The sequence below is a fragment of the Pelodiscus sinensis genome, chromosome 23, assembly GCF_052426305.1.
Source record: "Pelodiscus sinensis isolate ZL-2025 chromosome 23, ASM5242630v1, whole genome shotgun sequence".
In the NCBI taxonomy this organism is placed as follows: Eukaryota; Metazoa; Chordata; order Testudines; family Trionychidae; genus Pelodiscus; species Pelodiscus sinensis.
In genome coordinates this window covers 17477825-17504607 of record NC_143074.1, presented here as the reverse complement: position 1 = coordinate 17504607, position 26783 = coordinate 17477825, and the positions used below count along the sequence as shown (strand labels likewise).

The following is a 26783-nucleotide window of genomic DNA, read 5'->3' as shown; positions in this document are numbered from 1 at the left end:
TGGTCTGGCGAGGAGATAGCCTTTGTAATTAGAGATGGACCAAACCAAACTCCAGATACAAACATCTGACCAACAGAACAAAGAACAATGGTCTCAAGTTGCAGTGGGGGAGGTCTAGGTTGGATATTAGGAAAAACTATTTCACTAGGGATACGTCTACACTGCACACTTATTTTGGAATAAGCTATTCCGGAAGAAATACTCCAAAATAGCTTATTTCAAAACATTACATCTACTCTACAGGGAAGTCTTGAAATTAGTCCAAGGCAGGCTCCCCTAATGTGGACGTGCTACCTCGATTTAGGAAATAGGAGTAATTACTTCGAATGACCCTGGGGGAGGAGCTATTTTGAAATAGCAGCAATGGCGCGTCCACACTACAGCTATTTCAAAATAGCTATTTCAGAATAGGCATTATTCCTCATGAAATGAGGTTTACAGAAGACAGAATAAGATATCTATTATTTCAAAATGATTTTGAAACAACGGAATTGCTGTGTAGATGCTCGAATTGTTATTTCGCAATAATGTCAGCTATTTCGAAATAGTGCTGCTGTGTAGACGTACCCTAGGGGTATGTCTACACTATGGAGTTTTTTTGTAAAAATGCCAGTTTTTCTGAAAAAACTTCAATCACGTCCACACTGCAATCGTGTTCTTTTGAGAAAAAAAAAACCCCGAAAGAATTAAGGGGTTTTTCCAACATTGGTAAACCTCTTTCTATGAAGAAGAAGTCTTTTTCCGAAAGAGCTCTTTAGGAAAAAAACGTGCGTGGATGGGGAAGAGGGAGTTTCTTCACAAGGAGTATGTCTACACTGCAATTCCTCTTTCGAGAAAGGAATGCAAATGCAGGCGAGCGAAATTGCAAATGAAGAGCGGATTTGAATTTCCCGTGCTTAATTTGCATAATCGCGGCTGGCTGCTTTTTCGAAATACCCTAATTTGAGATAAAAAATGCTGTTTAGATGTGGTTATTTTAAGAAAAAAACCCTTCTTTCAAAATAACCCTTAAGCCTCATTTTTAAAGGAGTAAGGTTATTTTGAAAGAAGGGTTTTTTTCAAAATAATCCCATCTAGACTGTATTTTTTCTTTCAAAATAGGGTATTTCAAAAAAGCTCCCAGACGCAATTACAGATGAAGCGCGGGAATTTCAAATCTACGCTTCATTTGCAATTTCGCTCGCCTGCATTTGCATTCCTCCCTAGAAAGAGGAATGCAGTGTAGCCATACCCCTTAAGAAGAGGAGGGAGGAAAAAGCACAGGTGCCCTGATGGCCACTCCATCCATAGTAATCTCATCTTACATGCAAGACAGTGTCCATTCAGTGGGGATGCAATCTGCTGAAAAAGCAGATCACTTTTTCGATGCGCTTTTGCAGTGCGGATGCTCTCTTTTGGAAGAAGTATTTTCAGAAGATCTCTTCCGGAAAAGTTTCTTCCAAAAGAAGCCTGCAGTCTAAACATAGCCTAGAAAGGTGGGGAAGCACTGGAATGGGTTCCCTAGGGCTATAGTGGAATCTTCATCCCTAGAGGTTTTTAAGTCCCGGCTTGACAAAGCCTGGCTGGGTGGATTTAGTTGGGGTTGGTCCTGCTTTGGGCAGGGGGCTGGACTCGATGGCCTCTTGAGGTCTCTTCCAACCCTACGATTTTATGATTCTATGATCTCAGGAACTTTGCAGGAGTTCTGAACCTGGTGGCTTGTGCCCATCAGTGCTTGGTACTTAGAAGAAAATCCCCGCCAGCTCCAAATAACACTAAAGACGACAAAATGCATAGCCCCGTGACGAACTCCTTACTGAGATAGTACCTTGGCTGGCATTCTCTTCCAGCACAGAACTCATGGACAGGTTCGGGACGGGTCATGGCATCACAGTACGTATCATCCACTTCGATCCCATCATAACGAACACACATTGCATATGTAGACATCACTCCTATTTTTAAAAAGAATACACACACACAAAATGCATGCTTGGTGATTTTGACACTCACACTGTTTGTGAGCTGAACGTTCCAAAATTTCTTTCCAAATTAAAATGGAAAGAGCATAACCTGAGCTGACAGTCATTAAGGATGCTGGTGGCAGAAAGGGGATGAGTCGGGGGGAGTGGAGCAATGGAAAATCCTTCCTGCCTGTATGAAGCAGGGTGGCCAGGGCTGGTGATGGACTTTGCCAGGCTGTGGGCAAATGGGAGAGGGCTCAACTCTGGGGCCCTGGAAAGGGGTGGGGCCTCAGCTGAAAGGGGCGGGGCTAGGAGCATCCAGCCTTCAGTGCCACTCAGACTACCCTGTGCCTCCATGAGCCAGCCCATCATTTTAAATTGCTGGACCCCAGGGAAACTGCCCTCTTGCCTCATCCCACCCCCATCGATAGCCCTGAGGGACACCTGGGCTAGCACACGTTGAAGTTCTCCTTCATGCTGCTGCAAGGTAGAACAACGTGACATCCCAACCAGGACTTTCTACCAAGCCTAGAGGTTGAGAGGTCTCCTCATCCCGCCAAGGGCCAGCAAGCATGTTAGCAGGGTCCCTCATCCTGAATCTCAAAGGAGGTTTAGATTCTTATTTTGCTCTCCTCTTGTGCGGGTGCACCAAGGGGCGTTCTCACCTCCCCCTCTCCACCCAGTACATCCACACAATGCGTGTCACAATTGTGCCTTACTGCCTGCAGGATGGATACACTGCATTCCACCTTGCATTGATTTTTACATGCTATTAAAAAAGAACCTGTCCTTCCTCCTCTGTTTGAAGCACAGAAAGCAGAATGTCCTGTTGCTGGGATTTATTTCCCTGCAGCCTTGTTTGCCAGAATAAATCTTGTTCTGTTCTTTCTGGGACATGGCTTGGGACCAAGAGACCCGTCTGACTTACAGGTACCAACAATTCCAGCTCTCCCAGCCAAGTTTCTGAAACACAAGGTTGCATGAAACTAAGACCTACCAACTCCCGACACTGCATTCCTCTGCAACAGTCCAGTAGAAAAAGGTGAGGAGTGGTTTGGATAGGACATTCGCCACTGGCTACAGTTTGGGTCAGGTCAAAAGTCTGCCTCGGCTAAGGGGCGGCCTTTCAATCGGGATCAGAGAGCTCAAGATGATACTCAAACTTTGTGGGTTCCAGGATTTTGAACTAAGGAATAGTTGTCAATGTTTCTGGCCCATACACATTTTGTGGCAAGGCCAGCAGGACAAGCCAACAGTTCCGGCATGCCTACAAAAAGATCTGTGCACTCATTCCCTTAAAAAAGTTTCCTTCCTAAGATTTTATTAATTCCCCCATAATTCCAGAAGCAATAAAGCATCTGGTTTATTTTGACTACTGTGCGAGTTGTAAAATGATACTGGCAAACCCACGATCTGATGATCATTCTACATGCATCTTTTAAGACAAGTCATGGATTTGTCATGGGCCAGATTTCTTAGATGCATTGCCCTGCTCTGATCAATGAAACACGGAGATTGGGTCATTTGAAATGTGCCCTGAGAGGGAAATAGGGGGAAAGATGGTTGGCACATTCTGATCTCACGGATCTCAATGGAATTACTCCAGATATATCCTGAGAACAGACTCTGGATCAGGAAAGAGAGAAACAAAACAAATGCAAACAACACATGTTATTTTGTTTCCTGCCAGAGCTGTACAGTTGAGTGTTAAAGTTTAAAAAGGAAAAAAAAGATGCCGGCTTCATGGGCTCCATTGGCTCAGTGACTCAAGTTCAAGTTTGCTAAAACTTGGTGCAAAAGCTTTAGAATCCTGCAGGGTCCTGTATCCCAGTGTAGCCCTGCAGGGCTAGTAAATTAAGAAAACATTAACCAGTCCTTAAAAGGGAACTTTAAAAAAAATACTGATCTTTCCCACAAACACCGTGTGGTACAGCCTCTGCCTGCATCTGTTCAGAAGGGTGAGAAGTGCATGGAAGTGGCAATTTGCAAGGAATGATCTGGTAGTGGAGTGGAGATGGGTACAATCTTCAAAAATCCCTAAGGCCTAGGATACATTAGGATCTTAGTCCGAAATTAGTCCCCCAAGATCAAATCTGTAAGCGATGCGTCCACACTACCAAGCCCGCTGTTTCAGAAGAAGGGGCTGTGGAATTCAAACTTTGCAGCCCTGCATTTCATGCGGAATAATGCTGTTCCCAAACTTGTAAGTCCAAAATAACATTATTGTGGATGCTCCAGTGCTGCTATTTTGAACTTACTCGCCAGGGGCCTCCCACAATTCCCCAGAGTGCTTCACAGGCTCCGAGTCCAAGGAAGCGTGCCCACATTAATGGAGCCTGCCTTGGACTACATTCGATTCTTCCCCGTAATGAGGACACAGAACTTTGAATTTGTAAAATCGGGTGCCCAGAAGTTGAATTTAGTAAATTCGGACTAATCTCCTAGTGTAGACATGGCCCCAGTGGGTGTCAATGGGAATTAGGCTCTTATGTCACAGATGCTCTTTTGAGACATAGATCTGGTTCCTAACAGTGATACTGGGTCTGATTTTCCCCTTCCCTGCATTTATACCTCTGCAGAGTGAACTAAAATACTCTCGAGTCAGAAAGGGGCTCCCCATGGACACAGGATTCCTCTGCATAGATCTGATTGCAGGATGTGGACTTTAATGGTTCAAGCCAGTTCCACATGGAGTCTGAGCCAAAGGCCATTCACGCCAGTGGGCTTAGATGCAGCCCCTACACGTTACCAGGTCCTCCCCGTCTCTAACAAACATAAAAGCGACTCACACAGCAGGTGATCTCAGTACTTCTGTAGAGCTTGGACTGGGCTGCTTCTTATAACTACCTGTCGTGCATGTAGAGCTGCAGGGTTCGTGGGAGGAAAGTTTCCACCTGTACATGTCAGCAGCACTCACACCTTGGCCCTTTCTTAACAACTTCAATCTGTTTCTAGCAACAAGCAAAAAAAAAAAAAAAGTATTTACAAGGAGAGCCTCAACACATCACAGCAAACACTCAAACTGCCTTGGTTGCGGTTGGGTTGGGTTTGGGGGGTATTTTGTTTCGGTTCAGGGGGGTTTGTTTGGCTTGGTTGGTTGTTTTTTTTTTTTTTTTACAACATACCTGTCCTGATCCCCAAGTAGAATCCCCAGCCTGGTTAGAGACAGAGCTTCCACTGTCTAGAAATAGAGAGAATGGGATAAAAATACCCACAAGTAGAAACAGTTCAGAATTTCACAAAGTTTGCATTTTCTGCTCAAATACACCTGACCCTGAACATACCATACTGAAAGGTGCAGTATATCCTTCCTAGTGATATCAGCATGAAATAAAATATGCCACGTTAATTGCTGCTGCTGCGAGCTGGCACCACAAACATGCCCTACACGGGCATGAGATTTTCAAATCCTACACGCTTACTGGTTTTGAAAATCTAAAGGCTGAAGACAACTTTGCTCCGACCAAACAAAGCTTGGTTTTTAAACATACAAGCAACCCAAGAGCATTTTTGCCCCTATGTTCCTCTTGCTAGATTATTTATAGTATGTACATCTCTTAGGACACTAGAGTCACAAATGTAATGCCATTGGCTGAGGAATTATGAATATATCTTGCTATATATACAAGCATTTACAAATCAAGAATCACAACTTCATTGTATAGGTATGTAAAGTAACATGATAATGTACCAGGGATACTGCACCTTTACAACAAGAAAATCTTAAATACTGCCCTCATAGCTTTGTTTAAACTCTCAAAATTGCTCTAGTGTTTTAAAATCATATATACAGTTCTATCCTGATATCCAGCTGTCTTGGGCCTAGCAAAACATGCAGTTTGTGTGATTTCTAGGCAGCAGAAGCTCTGAAATTGCCTTATTTATGCATTCATAAGAAAAGTTCACGTCCATTCTGTCACATAAAAGCTTTAAAAGGACACTGTTGAGCGTTTTTATAGTTTCCCTTTCAGACATACCCTTCCATTGTTAGTCATGACCTCTTAGAAGAATTTAAAACAATCTCATTTTCCCCGTTGATTTTGCCTCTGTCATTTTGGCAAACAGTTGCTTCCTGTGTTTGAAATGGAGCTGAAATTAACATGGCTATTTTTGTTTAAAAATCACAATCTTGGCTCGCTATAAATAGCGCTTTATCTCGCCCAAACAGCTTTGATTGTGGACCAGCATCAGCCATTGATGTCAACGCACTCCCAACACTGCCTTCTTACTAACTACTGCTGTCAAGCCAGCAGAAGGGGCACAAAATGATGATCTTCTGTGAGCCCCATAAAAATGGTCGTCAGCCTCTGTTCTGTCTAACGAAACAACAAGAAGTCCTATGGCACTTTATTTATGCTTGCCTCTGTATTTTCCACTTCATGCATCTAACAAAATAGGTTTTTACCCATGAAAGTTTATGCCCAAATAAATCTGGTTTAGGCTACGTCTACACTGCACAGTTATTTCGGAATAAGCTATTCCGGAATAGTTATTCTGTAATAGCTTATTTTGAAATAGAACGTCTACACTCTAGGGAAGTCTCAAAATTAGTTCGAGGCAGGATCCCTTGATGTAAACGTGCGATCTCGATTTAGAGTCCCAGGAGGAATAATTTAGAATGACCCTGGTGAGGGGCTATTTCAAAATAGCAGAAGTGGAGCGTCTACACACGCCTTATTTCAAAATAGCTCTTTTGGAAGAGGCATTATTCTTCGTAGAATGAGGTTTACAGAAGTCGGAATAAGCCGCTTGTTATTTCAAAATTATTTCAAAATAATGGAACAATGCTGTGCAGACACTCGCATAGGTATTTCAGAATAATGGCCTTTATTACAAAATAACTTTGCTGTATAGATGCACCCTAAGACTTTAAGGTGCCATAGGACTCCACAGATACAGGCTAACACAAGGATCCCTCTGAGACTTGTTCTTTTTAAGGTTTTAAAATGTATCTGGAGAAAGATAACACTGTCTATATACTTCAGGTCATAGTTTCTTCTCAGTCACATCTGTGCATTTCCAAAATAACTCCTATGACTAGGACCCCTGTGAGTTTTCACACGTCACTGAATTCATTGACTTCAAAAGGGTTACTCTAGACCAAAATGGAAAAACTGAATGAAGCATTTGATCATTGGAATATGTATGACATTACTCCCTTCTTCCTAATCCTCCTCCTGCACACACACACACGCATGCTCGCACACACAAATTTCGAGTTTAATCCCTCCTCAGCAGTGTCCCTTTAACGTATGTGATCTGAACTCAAAGAGCTTCTTCTATCAGTAATGATGTTACCGAAACAACTTGTGGATAAATTAGACATCTCGCCATATGGTAACAGTTAGTTCTCATCCCATTGAGAGCACAGACATAACCATGGTTTGGTTTTCTTCTAAATGCAAACAGCAGTGAGTTGTTACACAACCAGGCTGGGCTTTTTAAAATGATGATTAGTATGGGTTGCTCTAAGGTCACCCATTTTCCTCCCCCTCCGGGCTTTTGTGTCCACATTTCTAAAGCAAGCAAACAACAACAAAAATTCACCCCGCCCCGTTTCAGCAACAGGCTAGGCGCGCCCGTAGTGGCTTTATACAGAACGGCTTTCCTGGCATCTCTTTCTGGCAGGAGCTACGATCCTGGAATCTGCTATTGTTTTGGCTGCCGGATTCAAGCAAGGGCCTTTGCAACAGAAGAATCACCCTAACACATACAAGGGACTGGAGAGGCTTCATATTCAAAGCACTTGGACTCATCTGGTTTGCTTTTTAGCCCAGATTTTTGCACCAAAGTGGGTGGCAAGCAGATTAGCCTCAGTAATCATTCCGATTTCACGGCATTTTGCATCTACTTTGCCCTTGCGGACTTGACTGCACAAGAAGCAGCTCAATGAGGATTCAGGCCCACGATGTTATCAGACAGCAATTATGGGTCTGATCGGGACCACCGACAGCAATACTAGGCCAGAGGGCAGAAATCACTGGACTCCCTCCTCCCTCCTTTGGTTGGAGCCACAAGGCCTGTTCCCGCCCCGCCCCGCCCCCAGCCCTGTCCGGAGAAGCCCCAAATGTCCCCTGCCAGAGGAGCTTTGGGCCAGCCCAGCCCCATCCCCCACCTGCACTTTCCCTCCCTTCCCCACACACAGCCTCCCTGCTCTGGAGAAAGACATCTTGAGGTAAAGATGCTTTAGCCGCCCTGGAACCTGTACGGGGCATATCACAAGCCTCTTTGACTCAGAAGCAGAGCTACTGTGGCAGTGGTCCCCTGGGCCCAGTTAAATCACCCAGGTCCCTGGGCATTTATTCCCTTTACCCCACCCTATCAGCAGGCCTAGGTCTGGCCCCGCTGCCAGTGACGTCAGTGGGATAGGACCCATTGAGAATCAGACACCGGTGTATTTTATGGGTACACATGGATTAAGAGGGATTCGTTCCATATTTCGTTTTATCTTCTCCTCCAAAAGAAAACCAGAACAATAACGGGCCAAATTCTGCTCCCTGTTCCATCTGGGTGACCCTTTCAGCAGAGCGCAGAATTCAGGGCAAAAGTTGCCCCTGGGAAAATCCACAGAACCTGTGGTTTCTCTTGCAGACTTCACCAGGAAAAACACGGGATTTTCACGTGTGTTGAAACCCTCATGCACTCAAGGAAGTTGTAGCTTTAACACATTCACAGATGACGGTCAACACCAGAGGGAGCCTGGATTTACCTGCACCAGCTAACACCTAGTAAAATGAGTTGTCTGATATATAGTTGACCATGTGGCCTAATGAACATGTGAAAATACACTTTTTCCTGAGTGTAGGAGTTCCCTCCGCTTTGCTTTATCTGGAGAGTGGATTTCTCAACCCAGATGGAATTGGCAGAGGTCGCCACCCCCTAAGCCTGCAGATGAACCAAGATCTTGGGACAAACAAAGAGGGTGGGAGAGGACTTGCAAGGAACTTGTTGTCTGCCCAGTTGTTCTCCTGCTCCCTCCTCCTCCCTTCCTAAGCAAGCTAGGGCGTCATGCAATCCAGGAAACAAAACTCCCCTAAGGAGTCGTCAATACTAGGCCCACAGACTAGACATCCACCTGGATCTCCAGAGAGCCATGGCTACTTGCTTTCTCTTGTCACTGCCCCCTGCTGTGGAATTGTGGAGTGGCTTCCAATTGCCAGCAACCCTAAAGCGTAGCTGCTGATCTCCTTTCACTGCAGGTTTGGGGCCCACCCTTCCACATTCTGCTCCCACCTGTGCCAAGGGATGCACAGCTCCAGCGGTTTTACAACCCCAAACTTCCAATTTGCTTCCTGCCAGCTTTCCTCGGCCTCTCCAGAAACTGTTCCCATCAATCAGACTCTTTATCTGTGCAATCCATCCTCCTCCGGGCTGTAGATCTTTACAGTACACGATGTGCCAAGAGGCACTGGAGCGTAGTCTGGCCTTTTCTGGCAGCGCTCGCTCTCTCGCTCCCGCGGGTGCGCACACACACACACCCCCGCACATGCACGCAGGCGCTATATTTGGAAGTGCAAGTGGCCGACTATGTTGTAAGTCCCCTGTGCACCACCACGCTGGAGAACAACGTTTCAGCGAAGTGCGTAAAAAAAACGTAAAATGAAGCACACATCTGTTTGCACTGCTGGCACCCCGAGGAGAATGCTTCAGGCCAGCGGCTCAGCCGTGTTGATTCAGCACCATGCTGCCCTGGTGGCATAAAGCTGCCCTCCCCCAGCTTAGCTGGGCCTTTGTGGCACTTCTAAGCCAAACCCTCCACACCAGGCTGCCAGAACCCAAGGTGAGGCTCAGGCCCATGTGGCAAGGCTGTGACATTCCTATACACTGGCCTTAGGAGACCACTGGAAACTGGCACCATTTTGAGCAGTGGTGGGCAACCTGCAGCCTGAAGCCACTGAGATTCTAGATGAGGCCTGCGAGACATTTTGTTTTCTGCTGCCCGTGCGCAGGTTGCCAGATTCCAGCGAGGTGCAGGCCAGTAGCACACAACACTGATTGTGAGAGCCGGGCGCTCCCTCTGAAGCCAATCACAGCGCTGTGATGGTGCCATCCACCCACCCCGCACACTCTAGATATGCCAGCGCAGTGAGCAACACTGTCCTGTCCCGGGAACCGGTCTTAGTTACGACAATCTTGTCACCCACTGAGAGGTAGAAGGGCCACTCGTGTGGCCCACTCACAAGCCTAGGTTGTGGGCCAGTCCAGAGCAGAGACAGGCAAGAACTAGTGGGGCGGGTGCAAACTACGTCCTTCTACCTCCCAACTCCCAGGATGCACCATGCGCAAGAAAAATCCTCTTGCACTGGAAATATGCAAATGAGGCTAAGCGTGGAATATTGCGGGATATAGCATAACTGCAAACAAGGCAGTGTGCTCATTAGAACAGGTGCCAGTTTTGTTACTGAGCGTTCTACAGTAAATTGTACTGTTTCTCTGTATTGTTAGCCCCAACGATAATTATTTAGTAGGGGAAGAAATGGCTGAAGATCCACAATTTATTCCTTACAGGGAATTCCTTTCCTAGTAAACTACTTAACAAGGGCAACTACATGTCCTTAAATCTCCCTTAATCCATGCCCTAACTGTACATGTAATTGTTAAATATATGCTATGCCTTGTTTAAAAACCAAAATCATTTCCTATTAGAGTCAGTAGGAAACACCAAGTCAAGTGTCTTCATGGTTCACGTCTGTGGTGGGGCAACTGCCCCACACTTGCTGGAAGGGGTTAAAGCAGGCTTGAGGAAGCCTTCACAGAGCCCTGGCCAATCAGAGAGAGGCTTTTAAGAAGCCAACCAGAGGGCAGATTGCTGGGGCAGGCCTGTATATAAGGACCTGCCCAACAGAGAGAGGCAGTTAGGTCCTGACTACCAAGAGTGAGGGATTAGCTCCCTGCAGGGAGGACCAAGGAGGTGCAGGGGTCACAGAGGAAGTGGCCCAGGGAACTAGGGGCAGTAAAAGGGAGCAGAGGAGGGCAGGACAAGGCTGCCATCAGAGGGTGTGTCTATTCTGCACGGTAGGTCGAAATAAAATATTCAACTTGAGCTACACAAATTGTGTATCTTGTTTCGATGTTATTTCGAAATAACTTAATTTTGAAATTTGGCGCAGTCTACACAGCTCTTATTTTGAAATAAGCCGCTATTCCAAAACCTCCCATACTCCTCATGGAATGAGGTTTACAGGGACGTCAGAATAGCGAACCTGTTCTATTTCAAAATAACGTGCACGCTCAAAAGACCTCTGGTATCCCTAAATAGTGCTGCACTGTAGACGTAGCCAGGGGGCCTCTGAGCTGAGATCCAAAGTAGTGAGTGGGCCTGGGTCCCCCCCTTACTTTGCCACCAGGGTGTGGCCCATGCCGACTGTGGCTTGGAGGCCAGAGTGGCAGTAGAAACCCAGGATGGCTGACTCACCCCCCAAAAAGGGAAGAGAGGTCACTTTAGTGGGCACTGGCGGAGGGCAATATCCCGAAGAGGACACTGGTCTGGGAGCGACACGGGTTCCGACCAGGACCAGGGCTTGCCAGAGGCGCTAAAGATGGTAAGTCCTGCTCTGTGACAACACCCCATATCTGACCTGGCTCAAAAGAAGCAGCTTGTAGGATTGGGGGGCGTTTTGTGTGTGTTCTTACTAACTACCAACTAACAACACTCCTCCTTCCGCAGTTAAACAAAAGAAACAAACCAGCCTATTTTTGTAGGACCTACACAAAAGCTCTTATCTTTCCTCCTCTGGCTCCGGGGCAATAGTTAACTCACAGAGGTTATTTCCAGAAGCTCCAGACTGCACACTGCTATTGACATCAGTGACCATGCTGGTGAGTGACTATCAACCACAAAGTACACAGAAAGGAGCCATCCCAACTTCTGCTGCATTAGAAATACAAGGAAAGGGGGAGCAGGGCGAAGTACGTGCTGGTCAAATAAGAGAACTCCAGATTAGTAGGAAAAGAGGCTTTATTAGGCTCAGTCCTCTAATGAGATGCTAGAACAGACAGAGAGCAATAAGCATGATCATAACTATAAAAATACACCGCCCAATGTCCCTTTAATGAGGACAGTGAATTTTCCTTTTGTTAAAGTTTCCATTCTTTTCCCTCCCCAGACCGCACTGTGGAATTTTCCTTGCAAATTAACCTCTAGCCAAAACCTTTTGTGATGTCCTCCTCCCACTTACCTCACAGATCAAAACGTGGACCGCTCTAAGTGCCACGCAAAGAAGAGAACAGCACAGAAACAAACGGGACTGAAAGATTAAAAAAACCTCTCCCCTACCTTGCTTTGTGCGTTCTGTTTCCTTGGGGGCTGGTCAGGGTAATGGTAGCGTTGGAAAACGGGGTCTCTGAGGAAGCATTCATGATTTTGTCGCTGCTGAGCTCCAGGTAGGTCCCATTGATGCTGTATGTCACCACCCCTTCGTTGTCCTCGTAGTCGACGTAAAGGCTGTCGATGTGGGACCCCACGGTGTGCATCGGGTCTCCTTGGGCGAAGATGCTGTTCATGGTCATGTTCCGAGCTAATTCCTTCGAGTCCGAGCTTTTATCCAGGAGCTTGTCGGTGATTGCGTTTTCTGACAGGAACTCCTTGGAGGCGAGTCTCGAGTCAAAGTCTCGGTCCTCTCTGTCTGTCAGGTAAGCAGACCTGGTTGTGTTTGAAGCTGGCGTGGTGCACATGGGGGGCAGGATGGAAAGAACAAACAATGCAAAATAAACTTAACATGGGAAATGGGAGAAGCAGAAAGGGGAGGGGCCTGAGAAGCTGCGATGAGGGGTAGCGGTGGTGGCCGGTAAGATCTGTGGCTGTAGCTTAGACTGTGTGTGGCACCCACAGGGCCTTATTCACACTGGAGGACAGGGAGTTCATAGCTGCCAGGCAGCGTTCCCCGTAAGATGGGCACTTGTGCAAACACTCAGGAGAGGCTCAAATGCTGCCCAGCTGATTGGCAGAGTGCCACCAGTGGTGCACATTCACACATGCCTCGGTGCACGTGAAAAATTATTCTGCACATGGGTGGGAAAGATTGGCGGGAACATTCCTGTCAGGTTCTGAGGAGCTTCTCCAGTTACATGGGTCACAGGAGCAAGCTGTTGTCCAGGGCAAAATGCAGTTTTGCTCTGTTCCCCACTACTGCACAACAGTGAGAACAGAGACTATGATTCAGCTCCCCGGTCCCACCACAACCAGGAGTGGGTGCTGGGATGGGTTAGGCGCTGGGGTAGTGGGAGTGCCATGGGGCAGTGTGGGTGGAGTGGGTGCTGGGGTAGCTGGAGGATCAGGCGGGGCTGGGTGGGAGGGTACTGGGTTGGGTGGGATCAGACTGGGTGAGTGTAAGGGGGCTGGGTGAGAGTGGGTTTGGTGGGGGATTCTAAGCAGGCATAGATATAGGTGCTGAGTGAAGGTGAGTTGGGTGGAGGAGGAGGGTTAGGAAGTCCTGGATCAGGTGAGTGTAGTGGGGTGCTAGGTGGAGGTGAGTTGGGTGGGAGGTGAAGGGAGCTGGTTTGCATGTAGGAAGCAGGGGTGCTGAGTGGGGCAAGTTGGGTGGGAATTTAGGGGTGCTGGATTGGGTGGGTGTAGGTGGGTGCTGGTTGGGTATAACAGGGTACAGGGATGAATTGGGTGGGTGTAGGGGGTTCTGGTTGGGTGTACAGGGTGCAAGGGTGAGCTGGGTGGGTACAGGGGTGAGTTGGGTGGGTGTAGGGGGTGTTGGTTGGGTGCATGGGGTGCAAGGGTGAGCTGGATGGGTACAGGGGTGAGCTGGGTGGGTGTAGGGGTTTCTGGCTGGGTGCATGGGGTGCAAGGGTGAGCTGGGTGGGTGCAGGGGTGAGTTGGGTGGGAGCAGGGGTTGCTGGGTGGGCACAGTGTGCAGGTAGGTAGGGGATGCCGGGGTGTTAGTTGGGTGGGAAGTGACAGGTACTGTGGGAAGAACCTAGTGCAGCTGCCTCTGAGCACCAGGAAGAGGGAAACAGAAAGGCAGCCTGCAAAGCAAAAACCACTGTGGCCCCCTGCGGCAGGGGCATGCAACCGCCAGCCATCCCTCCAGCCCAGCCCTGCCAGAAACCCGGCCCCTCCAGGCAAAGAGAATGGATAAGCAGAGACATTTGTACAAGCTCTCTGAGGATTCAAATAACAAACCAAGGAAGCAGAACTTGTTTCATCAAAAGCACCACAAAGCAGCATTGCAAGGCCAGCTCTCCCTCTTACCTTTGGGTTGTTTGCCCTTCAGTTTTGGTTCACAGTCAACAGCTTCTGATCGTTCATAAACTTCATTGGTTTCCTGACCTTTGCTCAAGTTCAGATCTTCCTCGGTGTCCTGCCTTCCAAAGACCTGGTTCTCCAAATGCACCCTTTCCCTGGAGAGTTTCCCAAAGTAGCTTGCATTGCGCTGGCTAAAACCGAGAGGTACTTCTCCGGCAAACTCTCTGCTTTCCTCGCTGTCTGATTCAGAAAAGGGGTAGTAGATGGGCTGGATCATTTTTGAATGAGGCTTACTTAGAAGAGTGTATTCAAATGTTATGGATGGATTCTTGCCATTTTGGTTCCATACCTAAGTGAAACAAATTAAATGACGTTTAGCCGAGAGGCAATGTATATTTGGCATCGACTTAGATATTTTAGCTTATTGTCTCAGAAGGGCCGCTGGTTAGTATCCGTTTATCCATTTTTAATGTGCCTGTTGCTGCATCGTTAGAGAACCAGTTCATGTCATCAGAGGGGCAGCTGTGGTCTGTTTCAGCAAAACCCAATGAGCAGGCCTGCGCCACCTAAAAGACTAACAATTTTATTTGGGCATCAGCGTTCGTGGGCTGGAACCCACTTCGTCCATTCATATCATGCATCTATTGTAACTGGCACGGCAGCAATTTATTTGGCAGTGTTCCCAGCTGATACACCACTAGATTGGCAAATATAGGTCCTAGCCATTGCTCTGCCACCGACTGGCCCCATGGACTTTGGCAAGTCACTTATCTGTTCTGCATTCACCCAGTCTGTTAAATGAAGATAATGATCTTTGCAATTGTCTTTTTTTCTTTCAAGTGCTTGGAGACCTTCACATGCAAAGTGCGGGGAAAGACATTTGCAATAATGAATCACAGTGGAAAAATGATCAGCCACTCACCAACAGTTGGCCAACAGAAAGCAAAGCTCGGTTTACCCAGTGAATTGTGTGCGGTGAGTTAGTCACTCAGCTCTTCTGGTCATTGTAAAACCCACTTCGGGAGGGGGGGAAGGGTTCACCCAAGTGAAGAGGGCAGGCACAAGGGCATTGCACCATTTAAAGTCTCATTTAAACCCCGAGGGGCTGAATTAAAAGCTGCACTCAAGTGTTACTCTTGATGATCTGGAAATGCCGTGCTGGAGAAAACGGTCCAAACTCCCACCATTATTTGCAGTCATATCCTGAGATAGTCAGGGACTTCCAATGTCTTCAATGTATAGGGAACCCAGGACAGAATTTGGCTTTGAGAGTGAAATTCACCCTGTAAAAAGGCCCAGGCACTATTTAATGGATGTTTGGCCTGTCTGCGGGCTCTCTGCCTACAGAGCAATTTCTTCCCTTCCCCTGCAATGGAACTGATAATGGCTGTAATATTGTGTTTTAAGAGTTGGACAGTTGTTTTGTTTAATGGCCCGGTTGTCTTTTAGGTTGACTGAGATACTGGTACTAAAGAGAAGAACAGACGAACTCTCCCCCGGCCCCCCGCAACATCCAGACTTGTCACCCATCCAAAACAGATCATGGAACAAAACAGCACTTATTCCTTAAAGCCAGATCTGCCTCCAAAAGCCTCCCCTGTTCTCTTCCTACTGGTGATGCAAATAAAACAATGTACTAGTCAGCATGGGGCCACGCTCACCCCCAAGGTATAATCTTCATCCTCTTTCCCTGTAGGAGGTAAGTTTCCTGAACAGAGAAAAGGAAATTTTACAAATTCCTTAGAGGGCTGCCCAAATCATCAAATCAGCGTAACTCTCAGCTGTCCTGGACAATGGTGCTATTTGTGTCCCGAAATAGCTATTAAGCATCTTTAAACATGCCCAATATTTTGAAATAGATTTTGAAATAACAGGCACTCGATCCCTGTAATCCTTGTTCCACACGAGGGTTAAGGGATGTTTCAGAATATTTCAAAATTAGATTGAAATAACATACGCAATTTGTGTAGTTCAAATTGCATATCTTATTTTGACCAATGGGTGCAGCGTAGATGCGCCCTTTGAGGGCTGCAATCAGCGACAGATATAGGGCAGGATGAGCGGGGCGGCTGCCCTGGGCACCACGCTTTAAGAGGCCCTGCGCATGCGCCGTTGCGCCATGGCACATGCGCCGTGTCAAAGGGGGAGCCCCGCAAAATTGTGCTGCCCTGGGCCCCGCAAAACCCTCATCCGCCCCTGGCTGCGATGCAAGTGGCAGGCAAGCCTCTCCCTGACTTACAAACCGGTTAAGGACTAAGCAATTGGTCGTAACTTGGTTTGTTCGTAAGTTGGACCCCATAGAGCAGGGGTGTCCAAACTTTTTCAAAGAGGGCCAGATTTGAAGAAGTGAACATGCGTGAGGGCCGTCCCCGCACTCTCAGCCCCAAGGCGGAGGGCCCGCAGGGTCGGAGGCGGGCGGAGAGCGCAGGGCACGGCGGCCTCACGGCGGCCCGGGGGCAGGGCAAACCCGCAGCCAAGCGGGGGAGCGGGGCTGCGGACGTGCCCTACAGGGCAGGCTCTAGGACTGCGGAGGCCATGGGCGGCGGCGGTGGCGGCATGGCCGGAAGCGGTGCACTGGGCGCGCCAGTTCAAAAGAGCGCCGGGGAGCCAGGAGAGGGGGAGGAAGCGGGGGCCGTATTAAATCGGAACACGGGCCGCAATTGGCCCGCGGGCCGGACTTTGGACATGCCTGCCATAGAGTTACACGCGACCGCGCTGTTCGTAAGCCCAGATCGCGTTCGTAACTCGGGGTCCGCCATTTACAACAGCTTCGGTCATAAATGCGAACAGTCGTAAGTCAACCGTTCGCAACTCGGGAACCGGCTGTACTTGTGTTTCTTCTCTCTGCAGCCTTACTGATCCAACACAGGGGGACAATCTGGCCCATATCAGTTCTGCTCTCTCTCCCCTCTCTCGGCTTGCCACATTCCGACTCCTCCCTTAGCTGCATTTTTGCCTCCGCTAGAAAACACAGTGGGGAAATGTCTGCAGGATCAGCAAAGAAGCCAGTCTGCAGGAGTGAGGTAGCTGCAGTCGTGGCCTGGGGAGAGGAATCCTACCTCCCAAGTCATGTGTACAATGTTCAAATTACAGAGGGAAAAAGGAGAGCCTTGACTGCCACGTGGCTTGCTTTAATCACTTGTAACACGCAATGGAGCCATAAAAAGTCAGGGAGCCCCTAAAAGTAGGAAGGGGGCCACCTGTAATGTATGCACCACCTGTAAAGATCCCCAGCTTGTATCTCATCAACTGTGGCCGCATCCAAAGGATTTGACCACCGGTTAAGAAACACACAGGAGGAAAAAAACAGGAGGAGTCAGCATAATTGTTTTCTTCCTGCAATTTCTACCCCTACAAATATAAAAAGCTGGAGCACACCATTATATTCAAGCCTTGATTAGTTGGCCCCTGTGCGACGATATATTCTATGCCAGTCTCATAAACATCCATAGGCCTCCTGTACTTGAACACCGTGCCTGCAATGTTGAAGTTCTTTGGGCTGTCGACTTTGTAATTCCCATTGAAAAAATAGTATCCATCTTCATCGGCAACAGCTTAAAAAGACAGAGGGAAAGCAGGAAATCAGCTTCCTCTAATGCAAAAGGAATATGCAGTCACAGAAATGTTGGGTTGGAACAGACCTCAAGAGGTCCTCTACTCCAACTTCATGCTAAGGCAGGACCAAGTCTACCTAGACAATGCCTGACCAATGTTTATCTACCTTGTAATCTATTTCCTGTACTTAATTATCATTAGAGATAGAAATTTTTTTCTAATATATATCAAGTCTCAGAGGGGTAGCCATGTTAGGCTGTCACTTTATAAACAACGAGCAGTCCTGTGGCACCTTGGAGACTAACAAATGTATTAGGTCATGATCTTTCATGGATAAAACCTACCAAATCAGATGAGTTGGAGTGGAAATTACAGAGTCCAGCATACATATAACAGCAAAAGCAATTACCTGTCAATTGTAGGATCAGTGTTAATGAAGCTAATTAAGCCAGGTTGATGTGTCTCATTCATAGCATTTGATGTTGAGATGTGAATATCAAAGGCAGGGGAAATTCCCTTTGTAGTGTGTTAATCTGTTCAGATTTTTATTGAAGCCTAAATTGATAGTGTTGACAGGTAACTTCTTTTGCTGTTGTATATTGTTGTTTCTAATATCTAACCTAAATCTCCCTTGCTTCAGAATAAGTTGATTATGTCATTGCTATTTGTTTCTCATAAAAACTGCAAGTATTTTTATTTCCTAGATGCTGATAACACCTGGCATTTACTTATGTTATTACATTTGCTTTACAATAATATCCTAAAGCCTCATTAATATAATAAGGAACATAATAATAAATAATAATAATAATAATAATACATAATGAATAAAAGTGCTTTTCATCCACAGATCTCAAATTGCGTTACAAGTTCAGTGTCATTAATACCATAAGCTTCTTGCTACTTCGACTTTATTTCTACATCAGTATTTTGTGCACATCTGCGAGACTAAAAAAGCAGGGACTGTCATTTACTACATTTGTGCAGTGCCTTGCACAACAGGGCCCAATCTGGATGTGGCTTTTTGGCACTATCACAATATAGATGCTAAAATAACACAGGCTTCACCTGTTATGGACAAACTGGTTGGGTTTCAGGACTGTGCACCAGAAGTTCGAGTTTTTATAAAATGAAGATTATTCTTCTCTTAGCACATGGAAATCTTTCCATCTAAGCCATGTTGTAATAACCACAGAGCTTGAAGGCAGCATCAGAACTTGATACTCATTGAAGCATCTGTGTGAATCATTTGAGCAGAGTCAATTTGCTTACACCATCCAATTCCGGCACCTATCTGAAACCTGCATTCAGCCCTGGGCATTAGCCACGGTCCCCCAAGACATCAACAAGGCGATTATCTGAGTCATATTTTCTTTTTTCTGAGTGCTTGCTGTAGCCAATGCACTTTCTCTGAAATGCAGAAGTTCCATGGGCCCAAGAGAGAAATTAAAGTGCACGCAGAAATTATTTGAGAGCCAGGACGCGCATCTGATACAATCCTCTGCCACAGTGACAATATACATTGTTCAACAGTTCAGAATTAAAGCAGCTAAAAGGTTGCACCAGTTGAAGATTTGGTCCATGTCTGCAAATGTATTACCAACAAATGCTTTTACTTGCAAAGAAAAGATGAATACATTCGCGCAACCACACATCCACTTACACAAACACTTTTTAGCTAAATACCAAGAGGTTATACACACCCAAAACATCTGCCGATTTTTTCCGTTCTACTATCTGGATATCTCTGGCTCCAGCCGGAATATGAGTTACCAAAGAATAGCCTATGGAAAACTATACATTAATGAAAGGTAAACTTTGTAACCAATAATATGAACAAAGATGAGTTCAAGAATCAAGAGTGGGCACTTTTCAGGTTTTTTGAACATTTGATCCTTTCCAATTACATCTTTTTTAAATGATAGACATCAATAACCATCATATTACTCATGATGTCCATCCATATAAGGGAGTTTTCCTGCTTCTTTTTCCAGGGGTGTAAACCTCCATAGCAGTAAACTAATGTTAACTTCATCAACTTCAATGGAGTGACCTCAGTCCAGTTGAAGATTTGGCCGTCAACTCTGAATAAGAATCTGTCTACACTGCAGTCAGAGGTGCGACTGCAGCACATGTCCTCCTCAAGCTATCTTTGGTCGAATCCGCTCCTAAAGAACGATGGCTGGGCAGGGACTCTGCCCATGTACGCTGCTGCATCTTCAGTGCTAGTAATAGAGAGGTAGCCGTGTTAGTCTGATCTTGCTAAAACAAAAGGAAAAACTATGTAGCACTTTAAAGACTAAAACAAAAGGATGTGTTTGAAACAAGATTTAAAACATCTTGTTAGTTTTTAAAGTGCTGCATCGTTTTTCCTTTTGTTTTCTCTGCTAGTGTTATTCAAGATGATTAGATCAAAGCTGGGTGCTGCAGTCACATCTGGTTGCAGTGCAGACAGACCCAAAGGCACATTTCCTGCCTGGATCTTCACACTCTGAGTTCTACATTAGAGGGGAAAGTTGCATCCAGATACATAATTCCAGCTACGTTAATTATGTAGTTGGAGTCCACATACCTTGATCTGAGTATCCCCACCATCCCCACAGTGGGAGGCCAACAGGACCAAACACTCCTGTCAGTTCCCCTTACTCCTCGCAAGAGCAGGAGTACCAGTGACTGGCAGGGGAGCCCTCTGAGTTCAATTTAGCGAGTCTTAACTAGATCCGCTAAATCAAACTCTGGAAGATCAAGCACAGGAATGTCAATCTTCCCTGGAGTGAAAACATGGCCATGAGACTGATCTTGACGATCTATTTTTAAACCAGCATCTATTTGCCTTATAATGAAACTCCAACATTGTAGTTTGCTTGAAGAAAAATACATACCCAAAACATCTGCCTATTGTTCATCCCATTTATATTTCTCATGCAATTAAATCAGAATAATGCTATATCCAATAAGAAGATTTACAGTTATACATACTAAGAAAAAGAAAATCAATTGTTTCTGAATATTATGGGGGGAGGGGTGTGACAAGGCTTACCTACCCTGCACTGCAGGACAAGGGGTTGCCTAGGCCCAGTTAGCTGGGAAGACCCCTCCCCCACTGCTGGGCATGCTCCCTGGGGTGCATGGGTATAAAAACCCAGGGAGGTGCGCAGTCAGGAGGAAGGTCTCCTGAAGGGAAGGGGGCTGGGGCAGGAGCTTCTAGCCAGTCGCAGCTGCAACAGCAGACCCAGGAGGAGTGGACCCGGGAGCAGCTGCCACCGGAGCCACAGCAGCCACAGGCCTTGGAGCAGCCGGACGGGCAGCCGCCGACACAGCCTCAGCGACAGCCTTGGCTGGTGAGACGTCCCGCGGGGACCTCAACCCATCGTACTTCACTCCGGGGACCTGGGCTCCCCCAGGGTGGTCAGAAGGAGCCCAGGGCGGGGGGTTGCCCCTGCGGGCTTGGCACGTTGCGGGAGGGACCCCGCTGAGCTGGCCGTGCACTTTAAGGCAGCCCACAGGGCCCTGGGCTGGGACCCGGTGGAGCGGTAGGACCCAGGTCCCCCTACCATCCCAATCTGACGGCAACCCTGCTCCCAGGCTGTTGGGAAGAGTCGTACCCTGTTAGGTCAATTGTACTCCAAGGAGGGAGCAGCATTTGGAACTAGGCCTCTCAGGCTGGATATACCCTAGTAGAGGGGACTCAGACTTTGGAGTAGGCCATAGAGGCCGTATACGTCTTGATAAAGTGGCCACTGCAGGGTCGAAGGACCGTAAATGCCCTGAGAGAGAAACAGGTTATTCGAGGCAGAGGTCCTCATAGAGACTCGTAATGTCGTGGGGGTACACAACCCCCCTGACAAGGGGATTATATCTTATGTAGAAATATCAAATATTGATCACTAGGGTTGCCATTTGCTGTACAGTTAGGGTAGCGGTTGCCCATCATAGACCTTGGTTTGTAACGCCACTCCAGACTATTCATAATCTGTACTTTGCACACACACACACCCCACACTGATTTTCCAAGCTATAATACAATGCCATGTAATGTTCTGCATGCTCACACGTCTTTACACAGTTCAGAATTCTTTTGAAAAGTCACCCCTGCTAAACCCTACTGTAGTCAGGATATTGGGCTAAATGAGCCAGTTATCTGACCCAGTATGAAAAACATCTCAGGTTCCTAGAATTATTTTCTTGAAATAGTCTGAAATAGCATCTTGAAAACAGCCTGAGTCATGACAAACTAAACCCTTGGGATATGGAAGAGGACACGGAGAAAGAAGATCAGAAGGGGGAAAGCCTCAAAAATATTAGGCATAATTTGAGGCTACGTCTTACACTACAGGTTTTGCTGGACAAGGCAATGCAAATGAAGTGTGAATTAGCATTTTCTCACGCTTCATTTGCATAATCTCTTCTGATCCAATTTTGCGCAAGGGGTTTTTGTGCAAAAACAAGCAATCTGGACGTTTCCTTTTTGTGCAAAAACCCCTTTTTGCACAAGATCCTTATGCCTCGAAAAAGGAGGTATACCGATCTTGTGCAAAAAGATGTTTTTGCGCAAAAAGGAAACATCCACACTGCTTGTTTTTATACAAAAGCCCCTTGCGCAAAAACGGATCGGAAAAGATTATGCAAATGAAGCATGAGAAAATGCTAATTCACACTTCATTTGCATTGCCTCTTCCGGCAAAACTCGTAGTGTAGACGTAACCTCAGTGTTTGAGACCCTCATAACTGCAGCTAAAGTTCATAGGCTGTAGATCAAATACAATGAAGTGTTAAGAAGGACTATTTAAAAACTTGTATTAAATACTGCAACTAGCCTGGTAGTTGGACCATGGTCAGACCCACCGATGAGAAGAGGAATGGACAAAGGGGACAATTGCTCCAGGGCGCAGCAATTCAAACAGACCCGGGCTCCTGACTACCATTACCGCAGCAATTGCAGCAGCCAGAGCCCTGGGTTCTTTAAATGGCCACTGGAGCTCAGCATGGCGTGCTCCAGGCAACTCTGAGGGCCTTCTGCCCCAACCCCGCCTCTTCTGCCCAAGGCCCCGCCCCTTCTGGGAGCATGGAGCCAGAGCTTTCCCACCGGCCTGGCGAGTCTGTCAGCTCACCTGACCATGGTGCATTTCTTGGCTGGTTATTCAGGAGCCACCATTGTTGGGGATGACAAGACTGATTCTCCTCTCTCTCACCTTGATTTGACCCCAGTGTCATTTACTGGGCTAAATCCTAGGCAGCTGTAACACCACTGACGTCCACAGAGCGATGCTGACGCACACCAACTGAGAGGCCAGCCACTGATTTTAATGGAGTTATTCCTAATTTGGCCCAGCGCAAGTGAGGCTATGTCTACACTACAGAGTTTTTGCGCAAAAAGGTGTGTGTGGATGGGAACAGGGTTTTTTTGTGCAAAAAGAGGCAATCAAAAAAGCACAGGTGCCCTGGTGGCCATTCTGTAAATAGCAATCAGAGTTTGCTTTCGAGAGAACGTCCATGCAGTCTGGATGCTTTTGCAGTGTGGATGCACTCTTGCACAAGACGTTTTTGCAGAAGAACTCTTCTGCAGAAAGCTTCTTGCTCAAGAAGCCTGAAGTGTAGACATAGCCTCAGAAAATTAGGCTCTCGCTGTACTAATTCTGGGATTCCTAGCGTGTCAAAGATAACCTAGCTTTCTGTTGTAAAGCATTAATTCCTGGCCTTACTTGGAGTAAGAACTAAGACCGTAAAACTGAGATTGGTTCGTTATTTCACTCTGCTGCTCCCAGATTCAGTGTAATGAGGTTCCGATTTTGGATCAGCACATTGCTTGATCCTTGCAAGGTTACTTGTATCCTTTAAAAAAGGGCTTTCCCTGTCCTAAAATGTAAGAGTGACAGTCTTAAAAAACAAAAGACAGAACTTGAAAAAAAGAAAGAAACCCAGAAAATAACAGGGCACTTGGCTGTATTTTGAAACTAAACCTAATGTACAAAAAAGCCACGTTAATTGTAAACAGTCACAAGCTAGGAATACAGGAAAGGGTAATGTAAAGTCTTACCAAGATGTGAATTTCCTTTTCTGTAACTCCCAGTTACATGAGTGCAGCTACTCCCGTCCCCTTGGCAAACCCCACATTTATCCAACATGTGGGTGGAAAACAGAATCCCATCACAGCCAATTGGCTAGAAAAATGGTAAATAGAGTATTGAGGGCCAGGCAAATATTGCACCCGTTGTAATTTTCTGAATGCTGCTGACAATATTTTTGCTATAATGTTTAACAACCTCACATTTTCCAGACACGCAAACCCCTCGGAAATCGGTGTATTTGCAGGAGGTTCCATCCCGAGCCTGAACCATGAGCTGTCTCTGACCATCCACCGTGGTGCAATGCAGGTCGCAGGGCTTGCTAGAAATGTGAACATAGTCATCTAAGGGGAAAGGACAAACAGATTCAAAACAGAAAAAACACAATCGCTCATCTTCCCGACTCAATGCTTGTCTGTCAAGCTGAATCACAACAGTAATGGGACGATGCACTGCACGGCGAGCGGACATTTCAGGAGCTGCCACCGCCAAGGGTTGGAAACTAGATTGGAGATCACAGTTCTCATAGCATGATAGGCACAGCATTGCAAATCCGCGCACTGGTAAGTTGTCCTTACCTCCTGCAAGTCATTCCACATGCTAATGTTATCCATTATATACACAACATGGCTGAGACTTTGCAAAGCTGCCAAGCAGATGGGCATCTCCAAGGCAGCTTTAAAAAATGTAGGTATGTATAAGCTATTGAGCCATAGAGCTAACACCAGTCTCTGGGATTACTTGCAGGAGCGAGGATTACTCACCTCTATAGGGAGCTGCAGTATATATAATCCAAACATGCATACCTGAATATTTCTATATTTGATATATAGCTTTGTTATACATACACAGATTGAACCTCTCTAGTTCAGCACTCTCTGGTCTGGCAACATCCATCGTCTGGCTTGATTTTAGTTAGCCGGATGTCCACTTATGTGTGGCCAAGAGATCTGCAATCCCATAAAGTCTGTGTACAGCCACCACCAGTGCTGGCTCTCAGTGTTCTGTGCTGTTATTTAGCTCTAATTTACCCCAAAATGTCTTCTAAGCAGTGGAAGTCTTGGCAATGCTGCTAGACAATACTGATCTTTGGTTCGGCAAAATTTGGTTTGGTAAATTCTCTGGTTTGGCACCAGTCAGGTCCCGAGAGTGCCAGACTAGAGAGAAAAGACAAGACTATGCAGCACTTTAAAGACTAACAAGATGGTTTATTAGATGATGAGCTTTTGCGGGCCAGACCCACTTCCTCAGATCAAACTGTGGAAGAAAATTGGCATGACCATACAGAGGTTCAACCTGTACATGTAAAAATGACATATTAATATATACTTTTATATTATGGAGATTAACCAAGTAAATTAATACAGAGCTAAAATAAGCTTTACTGCTGTATGTGGACAAGCACTGCAAATGCTTTGACAAGCATCGGTTTGAATTGGTTCATGAGCTCACTTGCATTGTGTGCACCCCCTGCTGCATTTGCTTGCCGCACATATTCAGATGACTGAATCCACTGGCAGTAACGTTCACTGAAACAGTGAATTTTAAGTGGATAGTGCAGAATATTCACAGAAAGCAAATTGCAAATTCATATTGGCTCCAGAAGCCCGATCCTGAGAGTTACACCCAACTAGTCAGGGAACAGAAATATACCCGCTGATCTTTATGTCCCATTAAAACAGCGTGACATTCAAAACATCCTTTTCAGACTCTCCCAAGGAGCTGCTTCCACACCTGCTACCATTCAAGAATCATTCACAGAAACTATCCAGTGAATAATTTCCAGAAGTAAATAGGGTTGTGGAAATTACCACCTGGCCACAGGAAAGAGTCAATATTGGCCAAAGAAATTATTGATTATGAATCATTTATCCACCTTCACATCACAGGCCAAATTAAGGCCTGACCTGAGCAGGGGCTTGGGTGCAGCATGGACTTGTATCACTGCAGGAGGAGCAAAGAGAAGGCATGAGGCACAACTGATCCCTGGCATTTTGCAGGCTGCAAAATGGTGCATCGTGCTCCCCTCCTAATGTAAAAGGATGGGCAGGTTCCCGGCTCCACCTTCTCCCTGCCTCTGCGAGCAGTTGCAATGCTCCCCTGAATGTCCCTGGCTCTTACCATGTGACCCAAAGGTTTTCCTTGAGACCCCAGACACAGCCCACTTATGATGGGGAAATTTTTCATAAACGCCTTGGGACCCAAACTCCCATTTTCAAAAGCGATTTAGGCCCCCTCTTGTGAAAGAACAGGTTGGGTTAGATAGCCTGGGCTTCTACATCTGTGGTCCAGCATCCCCGTGGGTGATCCCAGACTGGAACGCTCATGGGACAAAGCGGGCCTGCATTCAACAGCTCCTCCCTGACTCTCCCAGAGCACTGCAAATAGCTCACTTGCAGCGCCCAAGCTCAGGGAAAGAAGGGGAGGAGTGGGGATGGCGGGACACTTGGGCTATGTCTAGACTGCAGGCTTCTTTCGAAAGATCGCGTCTAGACTGCAGGCGGATCTTTCGATAGAGGAAATCCGCTTTTTCGAAAGAGAGCACCCAGCGAGTCTGGATGCTCTCTTTCGAAGACGGCCTCTTTACATTGTAGAACGCCTTCTTTCGAAAGAGGAACTTTCGAAAGAAGGCGTTCTTCCTCGTGAAACGAGGTTTACCGCCATCGAAAGAAAAGCCGCGTTCTTTCGAAATAATTTCGAAAGAACGCGGCTTGAGTCTGGACGCAGGGGAAGTTTTTTCGGGAAAAGGCTACTTTTCCCGAAAAAACCCCTGAGTCTGGACACGGCCTTGGAGGAAGAGGCAGAGTGACTATGTAGCCCTGTAGGGTTGCTTTCCTGGCCTCTGGCCATAGGGCTCCACAACTACCCTGCCTCTTTCCCCGAGCATCGACGCCAGTGCCTGCTCTGTCAATGCTGGCCCCGGAGCTGGCAGCAACAGAAGGGCTGGCATTGACCTCCCATGGTCTGGCAGATTCTCTGGATGGGGAGCTGTTAGGTCCTGAGGGTGCCAGAGCAGGGAGGTAC

At 46.7% G+C, this 26783-nt stretch overlaps 1 protein-coding gene across 6 annotated transcripts in view; it reads right to left on the bottom strand.

Moving 5' to 3' along the window:
• ADAMTSL2 (ADAMTS like 2) overlaps positions 1–26783 on the bottom strand; it is a 58595-nt gene that overhangs the window by 20586 nt on the left and 11226 nt on the right. For 2 of the 6 annotated variants that reach the window (XM_075905164.2, XM_075905163.2), the window contains exons 6-13: positions 23958–24103; positions 23732–23855; positions 19398–19478; positions 17518–17693; positions 14146–14488; positions 12220–12601; positions 4791–4894; positions 1808–1934 (exon numbers count right to left, since the gene is read on the bottom strand). In XM_075905164.2, the coding sequence (XP_075761279.1) occupies positions 1808–1934; positions 4791–4894; positions 12220–12601; positions 14146–14488; positions 17518–17693; positions 19398–19478; positions 23732–23855; positions 23958–24103 (1483 nt within the window). The remainder of the gene's footprint in view (positions 1–1807; positions 1935–4790; positions 4895–12219; positions 12602–14145; positions 14489–17517; positions 17694–19397; positions 19479–23731; positions 23856–23957; positions 24104–26783) is intronic. The other 4 variants (XM_075905168.2, XM_075905166.2, XM_075905169.2 and 1 more) reach the window with 4 other exon arrangements.